The sequence below is a fragment of the Phalacrocorax aristotelis genome, chromosome 1 (genome assembly GCF_949628215.1).
Source record: "Phalacrocorax aristotelis chromosome 1, bGulAri2.1, whole genome shotgun sequence".
NCBI classification, from domain to species: Eukaryota; Metazoa; Chordata; class Aves; order Suliformes; family Phalacrocoracidae; genus Phalacrocorax; species Phalacrocorax aristotelis.
Window position 1 is genome coordinate 4114095 of NC_134276.1, and position 21075 is coordinate 4135169.

General features: G+C 48.0%; 1 protein-coding gene across 1 annotated transcript in view; it reads left to right on the top strand.

Annotated features, from left to right (window-relative positions):
- The window catches only part of MYO7A (myosin VIIA), a 103970-nt gene that overhangs the window by 60132 nt on the left and 22763 nt on the right, over nucleotides 1-21075 (top strand). Inside the window, exons 16-28 of the mRNA XM_075115515.1 lie at nucleotides 4410-4547; nucleotides 8177-8335; nucleotides 8662-8754; nucleotides 10121-10215; nucleotides 11342-11426; nucleotides 12321-12539; nucleotides 12708-12815; nucleotides 13384-13593; nucleotides 14144-14347; nucleotides 15180-15356; nucleotides 17579-17668; nucleotides 18951-19078; nucleotides 20396-20522. Of these exons, the coding sequence (XP_074971616.1) occupies nucleotides 4410-4547; nucleotides 8177-8335; nucleotides 8662-8754; nucleotides 10121-10215; nucleotides 11342-11426; nucleotides 12321-12539; nucleotides 12708-12815; nucleotides 13384-13593; nucleotides 14144-14347; nucleotides 15180-15356; nucleotides 17579-17668; nucleotides 18951-19078; nucleotides 20396-20522 (1833 nt within the window). The remainder of the gene's footprint in view (nucleotides 1-4409; nucleotides 4548-8176; nucleotides 8336-8661; nucleotides 8755-10120; nucleotides 10216-11341; nucleotides 11427-12320; nucleotides 12540-12707; nucleotides 12816-13383; nucleotides 13594-14143; nucleotides 14348-15179; nucleotides 15357-17578; nucleotides 17669-18950; nucleotides 19079-20395; nucleotides 20523-21075) is intronic.

Consider the following 21075-nt stretch of genomic DNA (forward strand, 5'->3'; position numbering starts at 1 on the left):
AAATTCAAATCCTTGCATGGGGCTGAATTTCAACCCTTCTTATCTTTGCAGTGTCTCGGGGTGTTTGGACTTGGAATTCCAATGAGTGGGATCTGACCCAAAGTCATTCATTCCAGAGCTGGACTCCTTCCCCTCTATATCATGACTGCAAATTATTTGGATTGCAACATCTCATTGGGCCCTGCTCTAGAGTTGTAGTAAAGCCACAAATCCTTCCTGAGTTAGGATATGGTGGGATTAAATCCAGGAGAAAATTTTTGTGCAAAACCTGTCAGAAATGCCCAGGCCAGTCGTCTTCTCTGAAGACAACCACAGGAGATACAGGGAAATGGGAGACATCATACTGATGATTTCTATGAGCTTGGTTGTTGTCATAGTTGTTGTCATAATATAACCTCCTGTCTTGTAGGTTTTTTGACGAATAACAATTGATCGTATTTGTTAGGCATTGAGGCAAGGATGGAAGAGCCAAGCCAAAATAGATTTTCCAAATATATCAACATCAGTAAGTTTTATGAAATGGGGGCATAGTTCAAAATAGTGATACTCAGCACTGTTATGCACCCCACGTCAATTTTGCACCTGAAGGCACTTCCCAGACTGCACAGCCTTTAGGAGAGAGACTGTCTCTTCACTATATGTCACTGCAGATCCTGCCTGTGAGGGGGCTTAACCTTCAGTGGTCACCTGGAGGCCACCCCAGTGACATTTCATATAACAAAATAAAAACAAAAAGCATCATTTTTCTCAGACTTCAGAACAAAGGCTGAGAAACAGCATGTCATATTGGCATGGCCCATTTTAGTGACCTTGTAATCCTACAGAGATGGGAGAACAGTCCTTTGTCCAGAACGTGTCTCCAAAGTATTGCTGGTGGTACATGCTTCCCTCTCCTTCTCTAAGTCACCTTAAGTAATTAATCTTTCTGCATTTCCACTGAAGCAGGTCGCCATCTCCCCAGCAGACATAGCGCTGAGCACGGCAATCCTGGTGCACCAAGCAGCCTTCTCCTTAAAGTGGGCAGAGAAGGTGCAGAGGGACAGCAGGAGTAACTCCTACCATTTCTGGTTCAGTGCCATTTCTCCTTGTACTGGCCTTTCTCATTGCTTCTATTTCCTTGATTTGAATGTTACAAAGGAAAAACTGGGTCACTGCCCTAGCTGGAACTCTGGGTCTGCATTAAGACCATCCTACTTAACATAACTTTGCATCCACCTTAAGCCACTGATCCCACAGGGTGCAGATAGGCTGAACTGGTTATTGCTTTCTCAGCTCTGGACACAAATACCTAAACATGTCCAAGACACCAAAGGAAGGAGTCTGAATAGGTCCCTAGAGATTTTACAGCTTCACAGAGATGCTGGGAGATGTCCTGATGCTCCAGCTGTGCCATTGGGAATCTTGGGCACCCCATGCTGGCGGGATATCTCTTTGTGTCCTGATGATGACATTCTGCCTTGATTTTTGTCTTTATGTTACCGCAGCCACGCATGTCTGTGCACCTCTAAAGCCAGATTGGCTTGAGGCGGTGGAAAGAGGTGGCATTGAAGCATGCCTGAATGTCATGCTGGTCTGCATATCTTTCTGAACATCTCTTTTGAGAAGGTGCTTCTCTGTAAGTCATGTAATTCTCTTTTTTTTCTTATTTTCTCTTCTGCTTTTTTTCCTTTGATGCTGAGCACAGGCTGAATGATGACTCAGTGCCCCAACCTGGGCTACAGCACCTGTGAATCCTGCTCACCCTTCCCCATGACACACAGGTCACATCCTCTTGTGTGCTAGACTCTGTATGGACACCAGTGAAGAGATAGTCTGTGCCCCAAAGTTGCTACAGTCTCCATTTGAAAGCTAAGACATGTCTGGTCAGGAGAAACGCAGAATATATTCAGCTCTATATTCTTCAAGCTATGGGGACTGGGTCTGTTTTGAGCTAAAAGATGCTCCTCATCTGCAGTAAAACCTGTATTTTCAGTGCCTTGCTAGGTTGTATCAGGAGGCTGCTCCACTCTTTTTGGGGCAGTTTTGTTGGAATAAAGGAAGTGCTGTGATTCTCCCCACGCTGGTGCTGAGGTGAGGTGGGAAGAAACACGATGAATGCAGTGGTGTCACCCTGTCCTTGCAGGAGGAGGCTGATGCAAAGTACTTGCCTGAGGTTTCGTTGTGTAGCTGAGAGCCTGGTTAGTTCCCATGAGGCTGTTGCCCACCACTGGGGGGGGGTCCGCGCACAAACGTCAGGCCCAGGAAGCATGTGAATGGATGGGATGGTGCAGTCTTGACAGGAGGAGCCCAGACCACTCTGAGCATTTGGATGGGAAGACAAGCTGTTTTCTGGCCACTCTCCCATCCCTCCAGCCCTTCCCAGAAAAATGCTCTCAGGTGTAAAGGTGGAGATGGCACCACTGCTTTTTACCGGAGCTGGATGCATGTAAGATAAAATGCAGGCCATCAGCAACCTAGAGAGGCAGGTCTTGCTGTCTGGGAGCAAACCACTCATGCATTTCCTTGTAGAAGCTTGTAAAAAGTCTTGCATCTTTCCTAACACCACGGCTGAAAAATGACCTCTCCCAGCCAAGCCCAAATTGTCAAACCTGGCTAACATGCAGTTGCTTCCAACTTCCAGCCCTGCTCCTGCATCTCTTGCTGCTTCTAACCGCTGTGGCTATCCTTTCACATTTCACAGAGGTGACCCCTTGCACATAATTAGAAAAGTGCTAAAAGTACACTAATCAAAGCTAGCCAAACCAGGATTCTTGCTGAAACAGCCTATTCCTCATCAAACCTGTGACAGTATGTAAGCACCAGGCTCTACAGTGCTCTGCAGGTAGCAGCTGCATCCATTAATTACTCTAGATTTGTTAACAGTTTTCCAGGGGATGATTTTGCTGGGAGAGATCACTGATAGCCCCCCATGCTCTTCTCGACAAGTAGGCCAAGTTTTTCTGGTGTGTGCATGAGCTGGGTTTTCTCTTGTTGGAATTCCATGATGACTTTGTGTTTGTGTTGACTGGATTTGTCTCAACATCATATCCAACCTGAGCTGTGCAAATTCCCTGCCCATGGCAAGGGGTTGGACCAGATGATATTTATAGTCCCTTCCAACCCAAACTATTCTATGATTCTATGAAATTCCTCACTTTTGGGGGTGAGAATGTTATCTGACAGGTTATTAGTGCTATACAATGAAGCACACATAAAAACTTTAGCAAAAGTAGAAATAAAATTCACCAGCTTGCAAAACATAACAGCAAGGCCAGTGCAAATCGGGACTCTGTGACTCTGCCCATGGCTTGGCCACCTGCAAAGAAGAGGCTGTTTGGAGGAAATATGCATTAAAATCCTGCTGGAATCCTCCTTTTGGGAAATCCCTGTCCAACAGATCATATCACATTCACCTTGGTTTTGATTTGGAGGGAGTTGCATCCCGGTGCCCAACTCTTCCTCCAACCCACCAGCAGCACCTGCTGCCCCACAAAGGCTCTCTGAACACCAGAACCTACGAGACACACAACACCACTGTGGCTGATGTGTAAGGAACTCAGGTAATAGTGTTTGACACACAAAATCAGTTGGAGGTTCATTTCATTAGCTGCTGGTTTAACAAGGTTCTCCCAAGACCGGGAGAAGGGGTCATTAAGGGAAACCACTCCATTCTGCTTTAGAAACACTTGCCCCAAACTGGAGATTGGATTATTAATTTAACTGAGGGTGCTAAAACAAGCAAAATACTCAAAATCATCCTGATTCACCCTAAATACCCATCTCATTTGGTTTAGTTAATATTCTTTTCCGAACACAACTCAACTCTCCCTGTAGTACAGGCTGAGGAATATAGACCGTAGCAGTTTCTGGAGATGTTGCAGAGTCACCCCGCAGTGAACATGCCCCTGGCTTGTTTTTTGCCCTGCATGGGTCTCTGGTCCTACACCCCAGGGAGCCTGACATGAGGAACCATGACAGACGGTTGCCATGACCGTGCTGTGATGTATGAGGGCAGGGAAGCCCAAGCCATTCCTGAAGAGCATCCCTGGGCAAATGCATCACCCCAAGCTGCAATACAGAGATTTTTGACAGCCCAGAAGGGGCTGTTTTCTATCATGGGCAGATCTTCCTCACATCTCTGCATAGGGTAGTCAGGATTGCCAGTCGCACAGGGAGGTTTTAGCAGGAGAAATTAAATTATGGCACTTTTCCTCCCTGGGTAGAGGCATATGGAGCAGGTTGCCAGAGTTTGGCCATTGCAAGCTCACCAGCTCTAGCTCTGCCCCTCTTCTGCCTCAATACTCAACCATCTCTGGCCCTGCTCCCTCCTCCGGCCCCAGCTGTCATGGGAGGCTCCCGGGGACGCGGCCGGAGGGGAAAGGCGCTGTTATCTTTTCATTTCCTGAGCCTGCTCCACTGCGGTTTTGCAGGGAGCAGAGACAAGGAAGCGCTCGCCGACTCTCAGCAGCCAGTTCAAGCGGTCCCTGGAGCTGTTGATGAGGACTCTCAGTGTGTGCCAGCCCTTTTTTGTCCGCTGCATCAAGCCCAATGAGTACAAGAAGCCCATGGTAAGTCCTGCTTTTCTCTCCTGGTTGCTTGTCATACAGGTCTGCCTGCAGGGTCACTCTGCCCTGGAGCTAATAGCAAAACTTTGGGTACCAGTGAAGTCAGGATTGATGCTGGGTGCTTAGAAAACCAACCAAAAGCCTATTCTGCAAGCAAGGGAGTCACCAAAGGGTTGGCAAAATCAGGCATTTGCTTTGCAATCCAACAGTGCCCCAAAATTTTTGCAGAGAGGAGCTCCTGCTCCTGCCTTTCTTCCCAAGGATAACCTCGAGGAATTCTCCCTGGAGCCCTTTCTCCTATAGGAAATGCCTCTGAATTTCCATAGGGGGTAGGCACCTCCCTACCAGAGACTTAGTCTGAGCTGTAGGGCCCTGGTTTTAGCCCCATGGCAGGGTTCGTGGTTCCTCAAAGAAGTGATTCCCTTTCCCATGGGTGTTTTCTACAAAATTTCTCAAGGGCTCTCACTTGGTTTCACCCCTCTTTGATCTCCTCAGCTGTTTTTTTTTTTTCCCCACCAATTGCAAAAGCACAATTCTAAAAGCAGAGAAAAAAAGAGGCAAAATAGCACAGAGGAAAGGTGAGAGGAATTATTTTGCTCCGATTCCCAGGGACCTGCTTCAAAAGCAACAAACACTCTGGGGACAAACTTTAAGGAGCAAATGACAGGGAAGGAGACAGCTGTAAATCCCCCTGACCACAAACTGCTCAGGGAGGGGCTCTGAGATTTGCAGCAAAAAGTAGATGATAAAGTGGGTGCTGCGTGCCCCAATCCCACTGTCAGCACCTTGCAGGATTGGACCCTGGTGCTGTTAACAATCACTGTTAGCTGCTCACCGCTCTTAATAGTGATACTGCTTGTGGAAGAAGAGCTTTATTTAATAATAATTTCAGCTATTTGTTTCTGTGAATCATTCTGCCCATGCCTGTGCACTTCGGTAGCAATTAATCTACTCAGAGCTGGAGTTTATCTAAAGTCAGTGCCTGTTGGAAAAGCTCAGCTAAGTGCAAAAAAGCATAAAATATTGAATTTCAGAGCTGTTACATACAAACTGTGTTTGAAACTTATTTTTGCTCTTCAGTGAACCTAATATGATGCAGGGTGAAAGGTTTGGTGGCTCTCTCAGAGTGGCTTACTGTGCCCTTATCCTGGTTTTGGTGAGCACAAAAAGGCACCTAATAGCATATTAATGGAACACTTTGGGTTAATGCTTAACAATATGTCTGATCTGAGGTTGTCATCTCAGTTGAGATCAAAACAAGACCTTCTTTAAGAGCAAGGGCAATGTTGAGGAATAGATGTACATCCCGAACCGATTTTAACAAATTATTCCCAATGCCCTGACTTTGAGCTGCTTTTACACCTGGATGTCTGGGATTTGGTCTGGCATTTTGTGTCCTGCTTAGGAAACCTGCATGTCATCAGCTCTTGCAAGCACTAAGCCAGAAGTCTCTGTCCAATCCATTTACCTACAAAACTTCCAGTGGGACATAAAACCAGCTGTGAGTTTGAAAGAATCAGACAAAGAGAGATTAATCTCCCCATTAAAGTAGTGTCTGGATGAGCTAACACTGATTCAGAGGCTGTAGTTTATATCATATGAAATGTGATTTCTTACTAAATTTATTTTTGGCCTTGGTTTAATAATACGGAGGAAAAAAATCCCAGATAACGGTACACAGAGCTGTGCAGGGTGACCGCAAAAGAGAACATTTTCTGGGAGTTCATTTCTTGTCCCTGGCTTTGGAGGAAAGTGTACTGATAGTGATAGGAAATGGGATAATGGGAAGTAAAAGGTCAATGGAAAGTCCTGACTGTTTGTTACTTTCTGTTATTTTAAAACTTTTGCTTCCTTCTAAAATGTGCTTTGGGAGAAAAAAAAATTGTTTGCATCGTGATGCTGGCTGGAGTTGTCTTGGTCTACGCACCATCCCACGCTGCTGCTTCTGAGCATTGCTCTGTTGTTCTGGTTAGTCCAAGACAAACGTGTGGGATGAATTAGCTAACAAACCATGCATAGAAAGTCAAAACTGTCTTCAGCAGTCTGTGCCTCATCAGGCCCTGGCTCCAGGAGCACATAGTTGCCCTTACTTGCAATGAACTAGACCTACAGACTCTGGAGGGTTATTTGCAAGCCCACAGCCACTCACATATCCTCTGCTTCATGGTTGGGGGAAACCTAGGAACACACACCTTGTTCTTCTGCACCTTTCTTGTCCCCAGTACCCCCTTTAGTTAAGGACAGCTCAAGACCAAATCTGGATAATGCTATTTTCTGCCTTTTCTTTGTTCATCTGTTGTCTTATCCTGGGATCAGGATCTGCCTTAATTCACTCCAGCCCTTTCATGGTTAAGTGAGCTAGCCAGAAATCTCCCTCCAGGGTTGGGGAGATGGGTGCACCCCTAGGGCAGACCCTCTCGTCCCAGAAGATACATCTGAGATACAGGCACATACCTATCTCTCCTCACTCACTTCAGGCGACATTTTAGATGCTCATGCCTTACATGCACAGATGCTCACATTTTAGACAGCTGAAGGGAGGGCAGATGAATAGCACCCTGGCAGTAACTTTTTGGCTCAGGCTGGGATTTACTGGCCCGACGTTCTGTGGTGTGCCAGCACCACACCACCTCTGCCTTTATTTTACGCTTGGGTTGAACACTTTTTGGATGCTCGCAGAAGACAATGTCAGGCTGCAAGAGGGTGCTCTCAGGGGCTCCAGGATTGTCCTCAATGCACTAAAGCATGGTAGAGATTTTCCTGAACCTTCCTTTGCTTCAGCAGATCTGCCCATCTAGCAGCATCACTCATTACAGACCCTGAGGCTCCTGAAGCAAGGGAGAGCAGCCAGGTTTATTAGCAAACATCTGCAAGAGTTACCCATGTCTGCTGTCTGGCCTTGAAACTGTCTGTTACTTGTCAGGAACAGCCACGAATGCTGGTCTGAGATTTATCCTTTCCCTAAAACCCTCAGCTGGTCTCAGTTTTGACCCGTTGTTTTAAGCCCCTTGGATGTCCTCCTGGGTACAGGGTGGCTTGATGATAACAGGTTTATCTGAGGGCCTCGGCATCTCCAAGGCCACACTCTTCCTTTGTGGGACTTTAGGGTGTCACCTCCCCTAAGATCAACTGGTGTAGGCACCCTTAGCCTTTACTAATATGCCCTTCTGCTTCCTCTGCAAAATGGTACTGCCCTGCCCGTGCGGGAGTGCTGTGGTCATGCCGGTAAAGCTCAGAGTGGCGTTCAGAAGTTAATGACCATGAGTGGTCATTAGACGGGTGACTGTATGGTATGACCCTTGTAGATGCAGCATCACTGCCCATTTCCCCAAGGTGATGTTCACCGTTGCATTGTTCTTGCCAGTTCTCCTCTCAGTCCTTTGTGTAATGTGTAGGACACATCCAGTCTTGCAAGTGGGGATCAGTTACATCTGTGTGAGCCAAACACACTCAGCAGTTCACAGGACCAGACCCATGACAGCCAATAGTTGTACAGTCTTGGGTCCACCAAGTGACAGATTTGGATGGATGCCTGACTTGCTTGCCCCGCACATCTTCGGAGTCCCCACTCTCTTATGGCAAATCCAGGCCCAGATGTGCAATCAAACCACCGTGTCCTGTAACCTCCCCAGCTGTTTGACCGGGAGCTGTGCGTCCGTCAGCTGAGGTATTCAGGGATGATGGAGACCATCCGGATCCGCCGGGCTGGCTACCCCATCCGCTACACGTTTGTAGAGTTCGTGGACCGGTACCGGGTGCTCATGCCTGGGGTGAAGCCAGCTTACAAGCAGGTGAGTGTCTTCTTCCATGGGTAGCGATTGCTCTCTGCTGGTCTCTCCAGGGATATTTATGGGGTGTGCATCCTCTCCAAAAGCAATTATGCAACATTTGATCCCCAGATGTTACAGTGGTGCTCTGGGCTTTCCAAGTGAAGGAAAAAAGGATACAGGACAGGCTACCTGTCCCTCTCACTCACCTTAAATGTTGTGACTGTAAAGCTCTTGGAACCTCATTAGCAGAAAACTGCTGGAACTGGGGTCAGAAAAGGTCCCCACTGGGCTTGGGAGGATCAATGGGTGAGGCTGGTCCTGGTGAATCCCAACCCCTCTCTTACCAGGGTGACCTGCGTGGGACATGCCAGCGCATTGCCGAAGCAGTGCTTGGGAAGGATGATGACTGGCAGATTGGCAAGACAAAGATATTCCTGAAGGTAGGTGGTTCTCTGCATCCCCCCTGCCATCTGGGGCCCTCACCTGTGAAGGGGTCTCCTACTATTCCCTTTCCATCACAAGACATGACCCTTTCTCATGGTCTCTGGGCTCATGTGGCAGCGGGTAGAACCTTGGCCAAGGCAGGATATTTGGGCCAGTTCAGGAAGTGACAGGCAGGAGGAAGTCCTGACACCCTGCCAGCACTGATACCTGCACGTATCCATGCGGACACAGAAATAGTCACACACAGCGCACGACCTTTTCCCTCCTGGGCTGAGCCACTCGCTCTCATCTCCTGCCTTCACCCAAAGAGCACAGCAGCAGGAGTCCATGCAGACGCCTGCAGAGAGAGGGACCGAGAACACAACGGGCTCACTTTGCTTGCAGCACATCCTTGAACAACCCAAGACATGCCTACAACTTCACTTTCCGCATCAGGCCAGCTGACAGAGCACAACCCAACATTGCATGTCCCCTTTAGCCCCATTCACAGTCATCTTTCCTTACAAAGCCATTCCTGTGTTGCTCTGGAACAATGAGGCTGAGCTGGCCAGGAACCAGGCTGGAAGCAAAGGCTTCTCTCAAGCAAAAATCTCAGCAGTAAATCCGGAACCTTTATATCTAAATTCACCCCCAACCCCATCACCAGCGTGAACACCCCCATCTCTTTCCTAGAAGCTGTTCCCACTAGTGACTCTTTCCAGAGCCTGTTATCAAGATCTCACAGCTGTCAGGGCAGGAAATAGAGAAATTGGGAGGCCCCAAGGGGCCACGTGAGGTCAAGCAAAGCAGGAAATGTGTGGAGCTGCCTCTGCTTCACCCAGCACAGCAGGGCTCAGTGTGCCGCAACCACGAAAGAAAGCCAAGTTACAGTGTGGGAGGAATTAGTGAAAAGCTTGGACTGGTGCATCTGAAAGCTGCAGGGCAAGGAAATTCAGTGTCTTATGGAGCTGTTTTATCCTTAGGGTATGGAGGCGTTGCAGCCTTGGCTAGAGGGAGCAATGGGACTCAGGCAGCCTGGAATTTGTTTCCAAACCTCCCAGTAACTCTCCTAGTAACTGCTTCCAGTAACTGCTCCCATGGCTGACAGCACTAGCAGGGAGCTCTGCTAGTAATTTGGTTATTTTCAGACTGTAAAGTATTGCATATGCAGCTTCTGGATGCTCTGATTCATTTGGGAATGAAGGCAGTATATCACTGGGGTTTATATTAGAATCTTCTCATTGAGTAGGTGGGGTGATACTTGGGATGTAAAATGTGCAAGAGTTTATTTTGGTCATCTCCTCTGAGGAAGGGCTTTGTATCAACCCTCCTGCCACATGTCAGGCAGATGGAGAGCTTGAGACATGTTGCTTCCTCCCACAGGACCACCACGACATGCTGCTGGAGATTGAGAGAGACAAGGCCATCACGGACAAAGTCATCCTTATCCAGAAGGTGGTTCGTGGGTTTAAAGACAGGTAGGTGTGAGCCCCACTGCCAAATGGGAGGTGGGCGATGTGGGATGCTTCACCTGGCAAGCATCTCCCAGGGGATGTGTGACTCCCTTGGTGCCCTGCTTGTAACCAGGGAGAGGGGAGCCCTGAAGTGTTGGCGCTCAAGTGTGCTATGTACTGGAGGAAAACAGTAGAGGAGATGAGGAAAACTGTGTTATCTGCCTCAAACACGGACAGAAGAGGACCTTCTGTCCCTGTTCAGTGCTGTCTTCAGGGGAGGTGATGTTTGCTATGACAATGCAGCAGTGGGGCTCTGAGCTTGCTGAAGGAAACGCTAAGCCTCCAGTCCATGGGGATCCGCAGAGACTGCAATGGGACCACTGGGTCATCCACTGTGACTAGCATTGCTCTCCCCAAAGCCCAAGTGGTTCCGGACTTTACAACCCAGTTGCTACCCTTGGGAGGAGGCCAGGTAGCCCATGCAGAGCTCATGGCACAGTTATGGAAGAAGAGGGAGCCGCAGTCAAGGACAAGCTTCACCCATGGAGGACCTTTGTGCTCTTTGACTTATGACCCATGGTTGTGACTCAGGTTGTGCCTTAGGCTTTGCAGAAAGGGCACATACAAAATAACTCAGCAATCTTTCCCATAGGAATCCTAGTGAGACTCCCAAGCCCTTCTAACATAATTGTCTCTGAGGTGTCTACAGGAAGAAGCAGGCCAGGCTAAGAAGGGTGGGAGGAGCAGATGGAGATAGCAAGGCAGTGTTGCTGCAGTTTGCTCTTGATCATTTGGGTGAGATTGAATCCATTCTCAGGTGTTAGGACTGAAGTGGGGAGAGCTGGCAGGGAAGGGATTTCAGATGCAAGAGGAGGGTGCAGGGCAGGGGGAAGGAGGGGACCATTCTCAGCATCTCCTGCTCTGCCCATTCCCATAACCTGGCAGAATCTGCCTGCAGAGACCTATCAGGGAGAGCCCCTACAGTTCTTTCTATGACAGCAAGGAGAACTGGGGGAGGAGACTTTTTCAGGCCAAAAATGCAGTGTTTACTCCACTTGGCTGCTCAGTTTCCAGTCTTCAAAGAATGAGGCCCTGGAGATGATAACTTGCAGCCAACCTGCAGAGGTAAGTGATTAAAATGATTTTGCAGGTCCAATTTCCTGAAAGTGAGAAATTCAGTCCTGATGATTCAGAGATACTGGCGTGGACATAACTGCAGGAAGAACTACGGTGCTGTAAGTATGGGGGAGCTCCTCGCACCTCTGCCTTTCTACCTCTTTCAGCTGAGACAGATGGAAGAGTTCCCTGTCTCAAAATGCCCCACAGAATGTAGGAGGAAGTGGGATTGGCTTTTATCAGCTGGAGCAATGAATGGAGGTTTGCTCTTGCTGATTTGCCTTCTCATTGAAGAGAACACCTGATCACCTTCTAGCTGTCCTTTTCCCTGTGACTTAGATGTCCATTGCACCAACTAGTCACTTGGGGTTTTAAAAGTCTTCCCCTAGTCTCCAGGTGACTGAAAACTCAAGAGCAGCTTCCTCTGAAAAACATACTCTGTCTCCAGGTGGGACCATATCTGGGTTTCTCCCCAGCCCGGTCCATGGCCCTCTTACCTACCTGTCCCAGCTGGCTCTGACTCAACAGCAGGTCATTTGGGAAGTACTTTGGGGCCTAAGTATTTCAATATCATTCTCCATGCTTGAAACTTGATAGGAATAGTCACTGCCAGGCTGGCTAGGATGCTGCCTCCTGCCATGAAACAGCACCTTGGCTGTCAGGCAGGAGGTCTGCAGATACTCGACCTCCATGGGAATAATCCTCATGGCTTGTGGCTACCTTGAGATGACCAGCCAGACCTTCTGATGCCTCTCAAGGGCAGAAACTCTGTAGCATTCAGTGGGGAAGAAACTGCCTTTGTCCTTCCTGGGCTTTCAATCAGCGCAGCAGCCAGAGGGCTTAATTTCTCCACCCTCTTGGAGAACCTCCCCCCCAAAGCCTTGTCCTGGTGGGGGGCTGATTCCAGTGGCTCTTATTTACAGCTATGCAAGAAGGAGATTAGTGATGGAAATCTGCTTATGGTGGGTGAGCCTCTGGGTGGTGGGGTGGTTTCATCCTGCTCCCTCCTGCAGATGCGGATCGGCTTCCTGAGACTGCAGGCCCTGTACCGATCCCGCAAGCTCCACAAGCAGTACCACATGGCTCGCCGGCGGATCATCGAGTTTCAGGCACGATGCCGGGGTTACCTGGTCCGCAGGGCTTTCCGCCACCGCCTCTGGGCTGTCCTCACCATCCAGGCGTATGCCCGCGGCATGATCGCCCGAAGGCTGTATAAGCGCCTCCGGGGGGAAGTAAGTACCATGGAGGAGAGGTCAGTCGTGGGAAACGGAGGTGGAGAGAGGGGAAGTAACCATGCTTCTGCTTCATGTGCTCGTGGGATCGGTTTTTCAAGACCAAAAAAAGAATTTCAAAAATAAGTAGGTGCCTATTCAGAATGGCTCTTGTCTTTATTCTCCCAGTATCATCGACGCCTGGAAGCAGAGAAGCTTCGGCTGGCAGAAGAGGAACGACTTCGAAAAGAAATGAGTGCCAAGAAAGCCAAAGAGGAAGCTGAAAAGAAGCACCAAGTACGCAGGGACCGATCGCTTTCTGGGGCTCTGTCCCTGTTTTCCAGGGACTGGTTTTGCTCCTTTGAGGAGGGATGCCAAAAATATCTAAGGGATTTCTGCCCTGCTTGAGCAGTTTGTATTTAATTCACTAAAGTACTCTGTGCTCTAACTAGTTTGAAGCTGCTCCAGAATTTCTGATCTGCTGCACAGCAATGCCAGAGATTACAGTTATTATTCTCTTGCTTTTGCTATTGTATAAAGGCTGAAGGGAGAACCAGGGCACTGCGTATGTGTACGCGCGCACATACATGGTTGTTGTATAAAAGAAAAAGATAAGGTCAGTGAGAGGCTCTGTGTATGGACCAAACCCCCTAAACAGGCACTAAGGAAGGAGAAAATGCTCTTGCTTCGTCCTTCTGCAGTTAGAAAACTAAGGCATGGACATGTCACTGCTTTGCTCCAAGTCACAATGCTAGTATAGTGCCCCAGGCACAGGGCAGTCTGCCTTTCTAAAGCCAGGCCCTGCAGAATTTAGTGGCAGCTCTTTGGAGGGAGCAGTTCAGTCATTGTACTTGTCCTCTTGCAGGTACGCCTGGCCCAGCTGGCACGGGAAGACGCAGAGAGAGAAGTAAAGGAGAAGGAGGAAGCACGTCGGAAGAAAGAGCTCTTGGAAAAAATGGAGAGAGCTCGCAATGAGCCAGTGAATGACTCAGAAATGGTGGACAAAATGTTTGGATTCTTGGGGACAACCTCTTCCCTGCCTGGCCAGGAAGGACAGGCACCCAATGGCTTTGAGGTACTAGAGACATACACGAGCATGAATAACCCATGAAAGGCTTTAGCAACACATTAATGAATCAGAGCAGAGTACAGCAATGCAAAAGTGGGTCTCTGAAGGCTTCCTTCAAGACCAGGCTCTTCTGTGTGGCCCCAGAGGGTCACTGTGGCTGGGGACAGGCAGGCAGCCTGCAGGTTTCCTCTGGGGCCACTGAACAGAGGAGAGCAGTATCACTATAAGATCACTGAGGACATGTGCTCTTTGAAATCTTTTCCTTCATGGTTCATCATGGCTCACAGCTTTTAGCTCTTAGACACCCTTTCCCCTGTGCTAGGAGTGAGGCTGTGCTTGTTGCTTCTCCTACTGCTCTGGGGACATTCCTGGGCACAGGCATGTCCTTCAGGACTTGGGCTTTTCACGGGCTGCAGAGTTATATTTCATGGTTTTCGCTCCAGCTGGCTTCGCCTTTTGGGATGGAAATCAGACAGCTATAAAAGTCAGGCCCAAAGGGAAAGGTAATTCAGTATCCAAAACCATGCGGAGTGCCTGACATGTCCTTCCTCACCAGGATCTTGAGCGAGCCCAGAAGGAGCTGGAGGAAGAAGATCTGGATGCAGCATTGCCTCTTCCTGAGGAAGAGGAGGAAGATCTCTCAGAATACAAATTTGCCAAGTTCGCCGCCACGTATTTCCAGGGCACAACGACACACACCTACATCCGTCGGCCTCTCAAGCAGCCTCTCTTGTTCCATGAAGATGAAGGAGACCAGTTGGTGAGGCAGGGGATGAAAAACCTCAAGCAGGGCAGGTTGGGTTGGAGCAAGCCTGGGGAAGTCTTCAGCCAAAGGACACCAGTAGTTTTCCTTTGGGATACACTGGTGTGTTCATGGCTCAGTGGAGAGCACAGCCTTCAACTGCTGCACATGTGTCAGTAGGCACTGTCCCACCAGCATGCTTTGAGCACTGACAAAAGAACATTAGAGGTGTGAGTCCATCTCTGTACCTTGATATTTGTGTTAAGACAATTAATGAAGCACTCTGGACTCAGGGCATGAATGATGAAAATTGCTGAGCGAGGACCACTTGTAAAGCTGCTGCACAGCAGCTGGAAAAGTTGCTTCTTAACTTGTCATATGCATCAGTGCAGAGCTAGCAGAGAAGAAATGCTTGTCCTACAGCCAGCAGTACAAGAGCAGAACTGTACTGAACGTGCATGGCTGTAATGAACATTATATTGGCCATGAACTTGCCTTCACTGTGGTTCTTCCTCCCCTTTGCAGTGGGTTAGAAGCTGCTGGTCACTGCCTTTCTGTAAGGTTGGCGTCTCCTAGCCAAGAGGCAAACCCCATGTAGGGTGCACAAACACGCTCATGATGGCATGAACACAGAGCCGGAATTCGTGGTCCCAGCCGCCAGCCTGCCCAGCTTTCTCAGATGGGGTGTGTGCTGCAGGCAAAACTGTTGTGTGTGACGCATTAAAGTGTGTTTATATCCTGCAGATGTACAGGGAGACCACAGTGGCAATCCTGATGGATTCAGCATGGCCTGAGCACCCCTCCACTGCCCTGGTGCAAGCTAATGGAGTTAATCTTTCCTTTCAAATAGGCAGCACTTGCCGTATGGATCACTGTCCTCCGTTTCATGGGAGACCTCCCTGAGCCGAAATATCATACAGCCATGAGTGATGGCGGTGAGAAGATACCAGTGATGACAAAAATCTATGAGACTCTTGGGAAAAAGACCTATAAGAAAGAACTGCAGGCTCTGCAGGGAGAAGGAGAGGTAACTGCTGTGGCTGTAAAAGAGACGCTGTTATTAGTTGTTGGATATTGGAATGTGTTGGAAAGAAACGACTTGTGGGGTTTGCTGCAGGTAGTTTGTCAACTTTATTTGCAATTATGCTACAAAGGGACAATTGCCCATGTGTCAGGTGTTGATCCTGTCCTTTCTTCTTCACAGGCATAACTGAATGTCCCCATATAAGGAAAGTGCCTGATCTCTCTCCTGGGGCTTGGATCTCTCTCCTTCTCTTTGTAGGGCAGAAATACATGGGGGGAGTGCAATGGCCTCTGTCACCAGTCTCTCATTTGGGGACCTTTTGATCTGCATTGGGTCAGAGGAGGCTAAATTAAAAATGTGCCCTTAATCTTGGAGCAGGAAGTAAAGAGTTACCAGGGATTAAGCTGTGGAAATAATAAAAAAAAAAATCCCTGTTGCATCCTCAGCGCATCCTGGGATGTCACTGGAGGACTTCGCCTTAGGACCCCTCCCAGATAAGGCAGTGTTCTGGATAAATGGCTGTCCATAGCACTGATCTGCTTTCATCTTTGGCAATCACTTTATTCAATAGGACAAGATTTTACCTGGTATTAGGATTTTCTAGATGCATTTTCAAGAAGTTTTCTGTAGTATTTTCTGGACAAGCCCCTGCATCATTTGCAGATGTAAATTAACAAATTTGCCTGTTTTTTGAGATGATGATATCATTCATCACTTTCAGTGAATTACCTGAGAAGGAGAGTAGCCTCATCTAGATAGTAATTCTGTAAAAATATACAACAAGAATAACCTTTCAGTCCTTCTACCTCTCATTTCTTGCTTGTTTATTACAAAACGCATATTTGGGCCAACTGAAATATTGGGTAGTACAGAAAAGAAGGAAAATTTAAGCTGTCATTTTTGTCTGTAGTTACATCTGCTCTGCAGAGTGCACAACAGTGCAGAAAGGTGTCTGAGCTGACCCTGAGCATGATGATATGGAAATCCAGGTCTACAGTATCAAGTTGGCTTTATAATGGGTATAAACCATCACAGCTGCAGGACCCGAAGTGTTGATCCGGTGTAAAATCACAGTCTTCTCTAAGTTGTTTAGATAGGGAGAGGTTACCTGGGTCAAAAACTGAAGTAATTATCTATGCCATTTTAATTCCACAGCTGGCATAAAGTTGGTATAAAAGTAGAAAGCCAATAGTAACTTGACGAAATGTAGTCAGTGCCTGGGTCTGTCCCACACCAAATTTATTTGCAGAAAAACTGCAAGAGCACAGAGCTGGCTAACAGTGATGAAACCACAATGGGTAACTACCTGCCCATGAATCCCTGGCTAGATGACTTCCAGTTCAGAAACGTCCCTTGTAAATAGCTCATCTCAGAGAGCGGTCTTGCTCATCTCATTTGCGATGTAGGAACAAGCCCGAGTGGCGTACGGCAAAACTGGGTTGACCTAGGTTGACTAGGAGTTAGCCACGTATTCAACATAACTGTTCAACATATTCATCAGTGACCTGGGGGAAGGGACAGAGTGTAACCTCAGCAAGTTTGCTGATGATCCCAAGCTGGGAGGAGCGGCTGATACACCAGCAGGCTGTGCTGCCATCCAGCGAGGGCCGGACAGGCTGGAGAGCTGGGCCCAGGGGAAACTCAGGGAATTTGGGGAGGAACTTGGGGAGGAACAACCCCATGCAGCAGTACAGGTTTGGGGTCGACATGCTGGAAAGTGGCTCTGCTGAGAAGGACCTGGGAGTGCTGGTGGGCAGCAGGTTTATCATGAGCCAGCACTGTGCCCTTGTGGCCAAGAAGGCCAACGGTGTCCTGAGTGTGGCCAGCAGGTCAAGGGAGGTTATCCTCCCCCTCTACTCTGCCCTAGCAGGGCCACATCTGAAGTACTGCATCCAGTTCTGGGCCCCGCAGTTTAAGAATGATAGGGAACTACTGGAGAGAGTCCAGCGGAGAGCTACCAAAATAATCAGGCATCCCCATTATATAAATATGATCTGAGGAAGCATCATTTATTAGAGAGTATCTGCAAAATTCAGAGCTAGACCTGGGTTATCAGGGACACAGGAGTATGGGTCCACATTTCTGGTTGCCCGCAAGCTCTGAAATACCTCACTCTCTTCCCAGGATTAATGGTATTTTGCAGGAGCCCAGGGGAGGCAGGGAGAGCACGTACTCGGCAGGGCTCTGGGTCTCACCACATTGAATCCACGCCTCTTGCTTTGCAGAGTACTCACATTGATGGGCACAAGAAGAACAGTGTGCGGCACAAACTGGTCTCCTTAACACTCAAGAAGAAATCCAAACTGACGGAGGAGGTGAGAGGAGACGCTTGGCCGCCTGGCAGCACAAGTGCCGTTGGATTGTCTGCAGCCCTCTCTGACTCTCTTCTGCTTTTCCCTAGACAACATAGAACCAGCCCTCCTCTGGGTTTGGCGCTACCTGTCTCTCTGCCTGAAAGATTTAAGGAGTGTTTAAGGGGAAAGGTTGGCTTCCCGTGTCTCCTTGAGTCATTCTGCACCTCGTGCCGGCCTCCCCTCGGCTCCCGTTCTCCATCCATCCAGCACCTTCCCTCCCCTCTTTCACAGCCCTCCATCCAGCTGCTGATACCTCCCACCACTCTATGATGGTCTGAATGTTATCCCTGCTTTTAGCTTCCCACCCTCCACCATGGTGTAGGTAGCAGAGGTGGGACATCCAAAAGCACTCACCCATCCTCTGCTCCTCCCTAGTGCCAGGGGCAAAACTCCCCATGGGAGCAGTTAGCCCCAGCTGAGAGCTTGTGGAAATCCCATCCCCAAAGAGTAAGGAGCAACAGATTTTTTGGGGTGGGGTGTGGGGATGAAAACAATGCAAAGACATGGATTCAGTCTTCTTTTACACACTGCCTTGTCCACTTCCAGAGCAGTCACCATCTCACCTGGCTGTAGCTGCTTAAGAGTGTGAAGATTTCTCTCTAAGACAGTCACCCTCCTTCCCTTTAGGGTCAATGGGGGGAAATGGGACCCAATCCAGCTTACCCTAATGTGGCTTTGAACATACTCCAGAAATGCCCATCTTTCTCCAGTGGCTCTAAATGGAGACTGGGTTGACTAGCTGAGACAGAGAGCTGGTAGGTGGATGAATGCCATCCCTGTTTTCACAAACAGCACCATGCTTCTGTGCTTTTGGCTGCATCATCAGCAAGGGGAGCAGGTCCATTCTGTCAGTTTTAATATTTTTTTTAATATAACTGAGTTAAAGGGACAGGCCTTCCTTGGAAATAAGCTGGGGTTATTCCAAAGATCCTTGGTGGCCCTTTCCCGGCTGCAGGACCAGCTCAGAGCTGGGATGTAAGGGTGCCATTGTAGAAACCCTGGGCAAAGACCAAGCAGGTGGGAGTGTGACTAGACAGGACCATTTTTAGCTTCACCCACATGTGATTAAAGCTAACAAAGTCACATCCTCCCATCACTGATAAAGTGCTAGACTGAAGAACTTCTGAGACCCCTCCGGGCTGGTGGAGGAGTCCTCCTGGGGGAGCACTGCGCATTTGGGATGGGGGCGGGGGGGACATAGTAACTGGCTGTACTGAAAGAGAGCAATGTGTCTGGTTGGCAGGTGACAAAGAGACTTCATGATGGTGAATCCACACTCCAGGGTAACAGCATGCTCGAAGACCGACCCACCTCCAACCTGGAGAAGCTCCATTTCATTATTGGTAATGGCATCCTCAGGCCAGCCTTAAGGTTAGAAATCAAGACAAAGGCATAAACATGCCATTCTTTTCATTCCTTCTCCCTTGAGGTATTCTTCTCCAAATGATTTTGCTATTGTGTACAGCTTTACAAAGCTCTCATCATATAATTTTTCTGGTTGAGTTGTATAATATGTGCTCAGCTGGATCATATTCCTTACTGTCCATATCAGGCCTGATGGAAAGACCACTCAGAGGGACTTGAATACTTCTGAAAGTGTTAGTGGCTACTGGACTGGTTTTTTAACACTCACTCTTGTTGCTCACTATCCATTGTTTTCTATTTGACCATATATATCTCTTTTGTTTGCACAAATATTTTTAACGGTATACTAATGAAAAACTCAAACTCCTTTCAGTTGCTAAATAAAGCATTCAAAAATTGGAAAGTGTCAAATTAAGGCCAGCTGCACGTCTTTGGTTTAACCCATTTATGTGTGGGTGCGTTATAATACAGTCCTTGTTTATGTGGTCTCACAATCTTTTCACCCACACCTATCTGCTCACTCCAGGAACAGGCTGGACATCCTCATCTGATGAGCAGCTTCTCTAATTTTCATTTTATCCTCCCAGTTCACCATGAAACCCTTAGCCTTATCTTTCTGCACAAAGTCTGCTCTGAAGGCAGGCCTGGTAGTGTCCCATGGGCTTCCCCAAGGGGTTTGTCACTGCAACTGGTTGGCTAACACTTTTGTTGCCTCTCATGTAGATGAGGAAGTTCTGTTACCCCTCATTTTGCATGTAGAGAACTAAGGTTAAAGTCAAAAGTGGACATGAAATCCCAAATTGAGATACCTGTCAATGTACATGCCTTTTTGGATGTAAGAGCTGGACAAACCTCAACCTCTGCTGGAGCTGATAGTTCCCAACACTTCCACAAAGGAAATTCAGGTGCCTCAAGAGGAACAGCCAGCAAATGAAGACTCCCAGCTGATGGCCCTCTAAGGAAGTTAGTTTAGGAGACTCTCCTGGTATTACTGGGAAAGCTTTGTAAGAAGCCAGAATAGACTCCATCATCCACAGTTGATATTGAGCTTCCTTGAACCTTAAGACTCCCTTTTATTTCCCTCCTCTAAGTAGCGTCGGTCAGCTGAAGCACAGGGAAGACTCAGCAGATGTTACAGGACTGGTGATGGATGGCGGTTTAGAGACAGTGCAACCATCATTAGGGCAGTTAAATTAATACCCTTGTGATGCTAAAAGGAACATTTAGCTATCGATCCCATGCAGACAGGGTCTGTCTCTCTCTCTGTTCGTGTTGAAAACCATCACCTTGTAAACGCTAATGCTTCTTCTATTCCTATTGCAGGGACGAAATCTATTGTCAAATTTGCAAGCAGCTGACCCAGAACCCATCCAAAAGCAGCCATGCCAGGGGCTGGATCCTGATGTCCCTCTGTGTGGGATGTTTTGCTCCTTCTGAGAAGTTCGTGAAGGTAAATTGTAGATTATATTTGTCTCATTAATTACCTGCAAATACATTTTCTTTTCCATCCATGGGACCAGCTTTTCTCTTGGGTTTCACAGTACAGGGAATCCTGGTCTTCAACTCTTCCAGAAAAGTGTGCGTGATCCCAAATTCAATGTCTAAAGTGGATCAGACGAGTCAGTCCTGAGAACTGACTCTCTCTTTCCTGGACTCTAAAGGGACCATAGACAATTGGTTTAGATGATGCCTCCTGCACTGTAGATGTGTGAAGATGTGATTAAGTGATTTCTGGCAGGAAAGTTGATTGAGGGAGGCTGCAAGTGGAATTCTCACACCCAGAATAGCCCCCATTTCTCCCCTATTTCTCAGATGCAAAGGTCTATGCATTCATTCAAGCATCTACTGGTTTTGACAGTATGGTCTCAGGCATGTACTCTAACAATATTGGCAAGGAATAGTACTACACAGCTAATTATAAATATAAATTAATATAAAAAATCGTGCATAGAAGGGAAGGGTTTAATTTACCTGGAAGTATGTTTACGTAGTTGCTCTCTGCA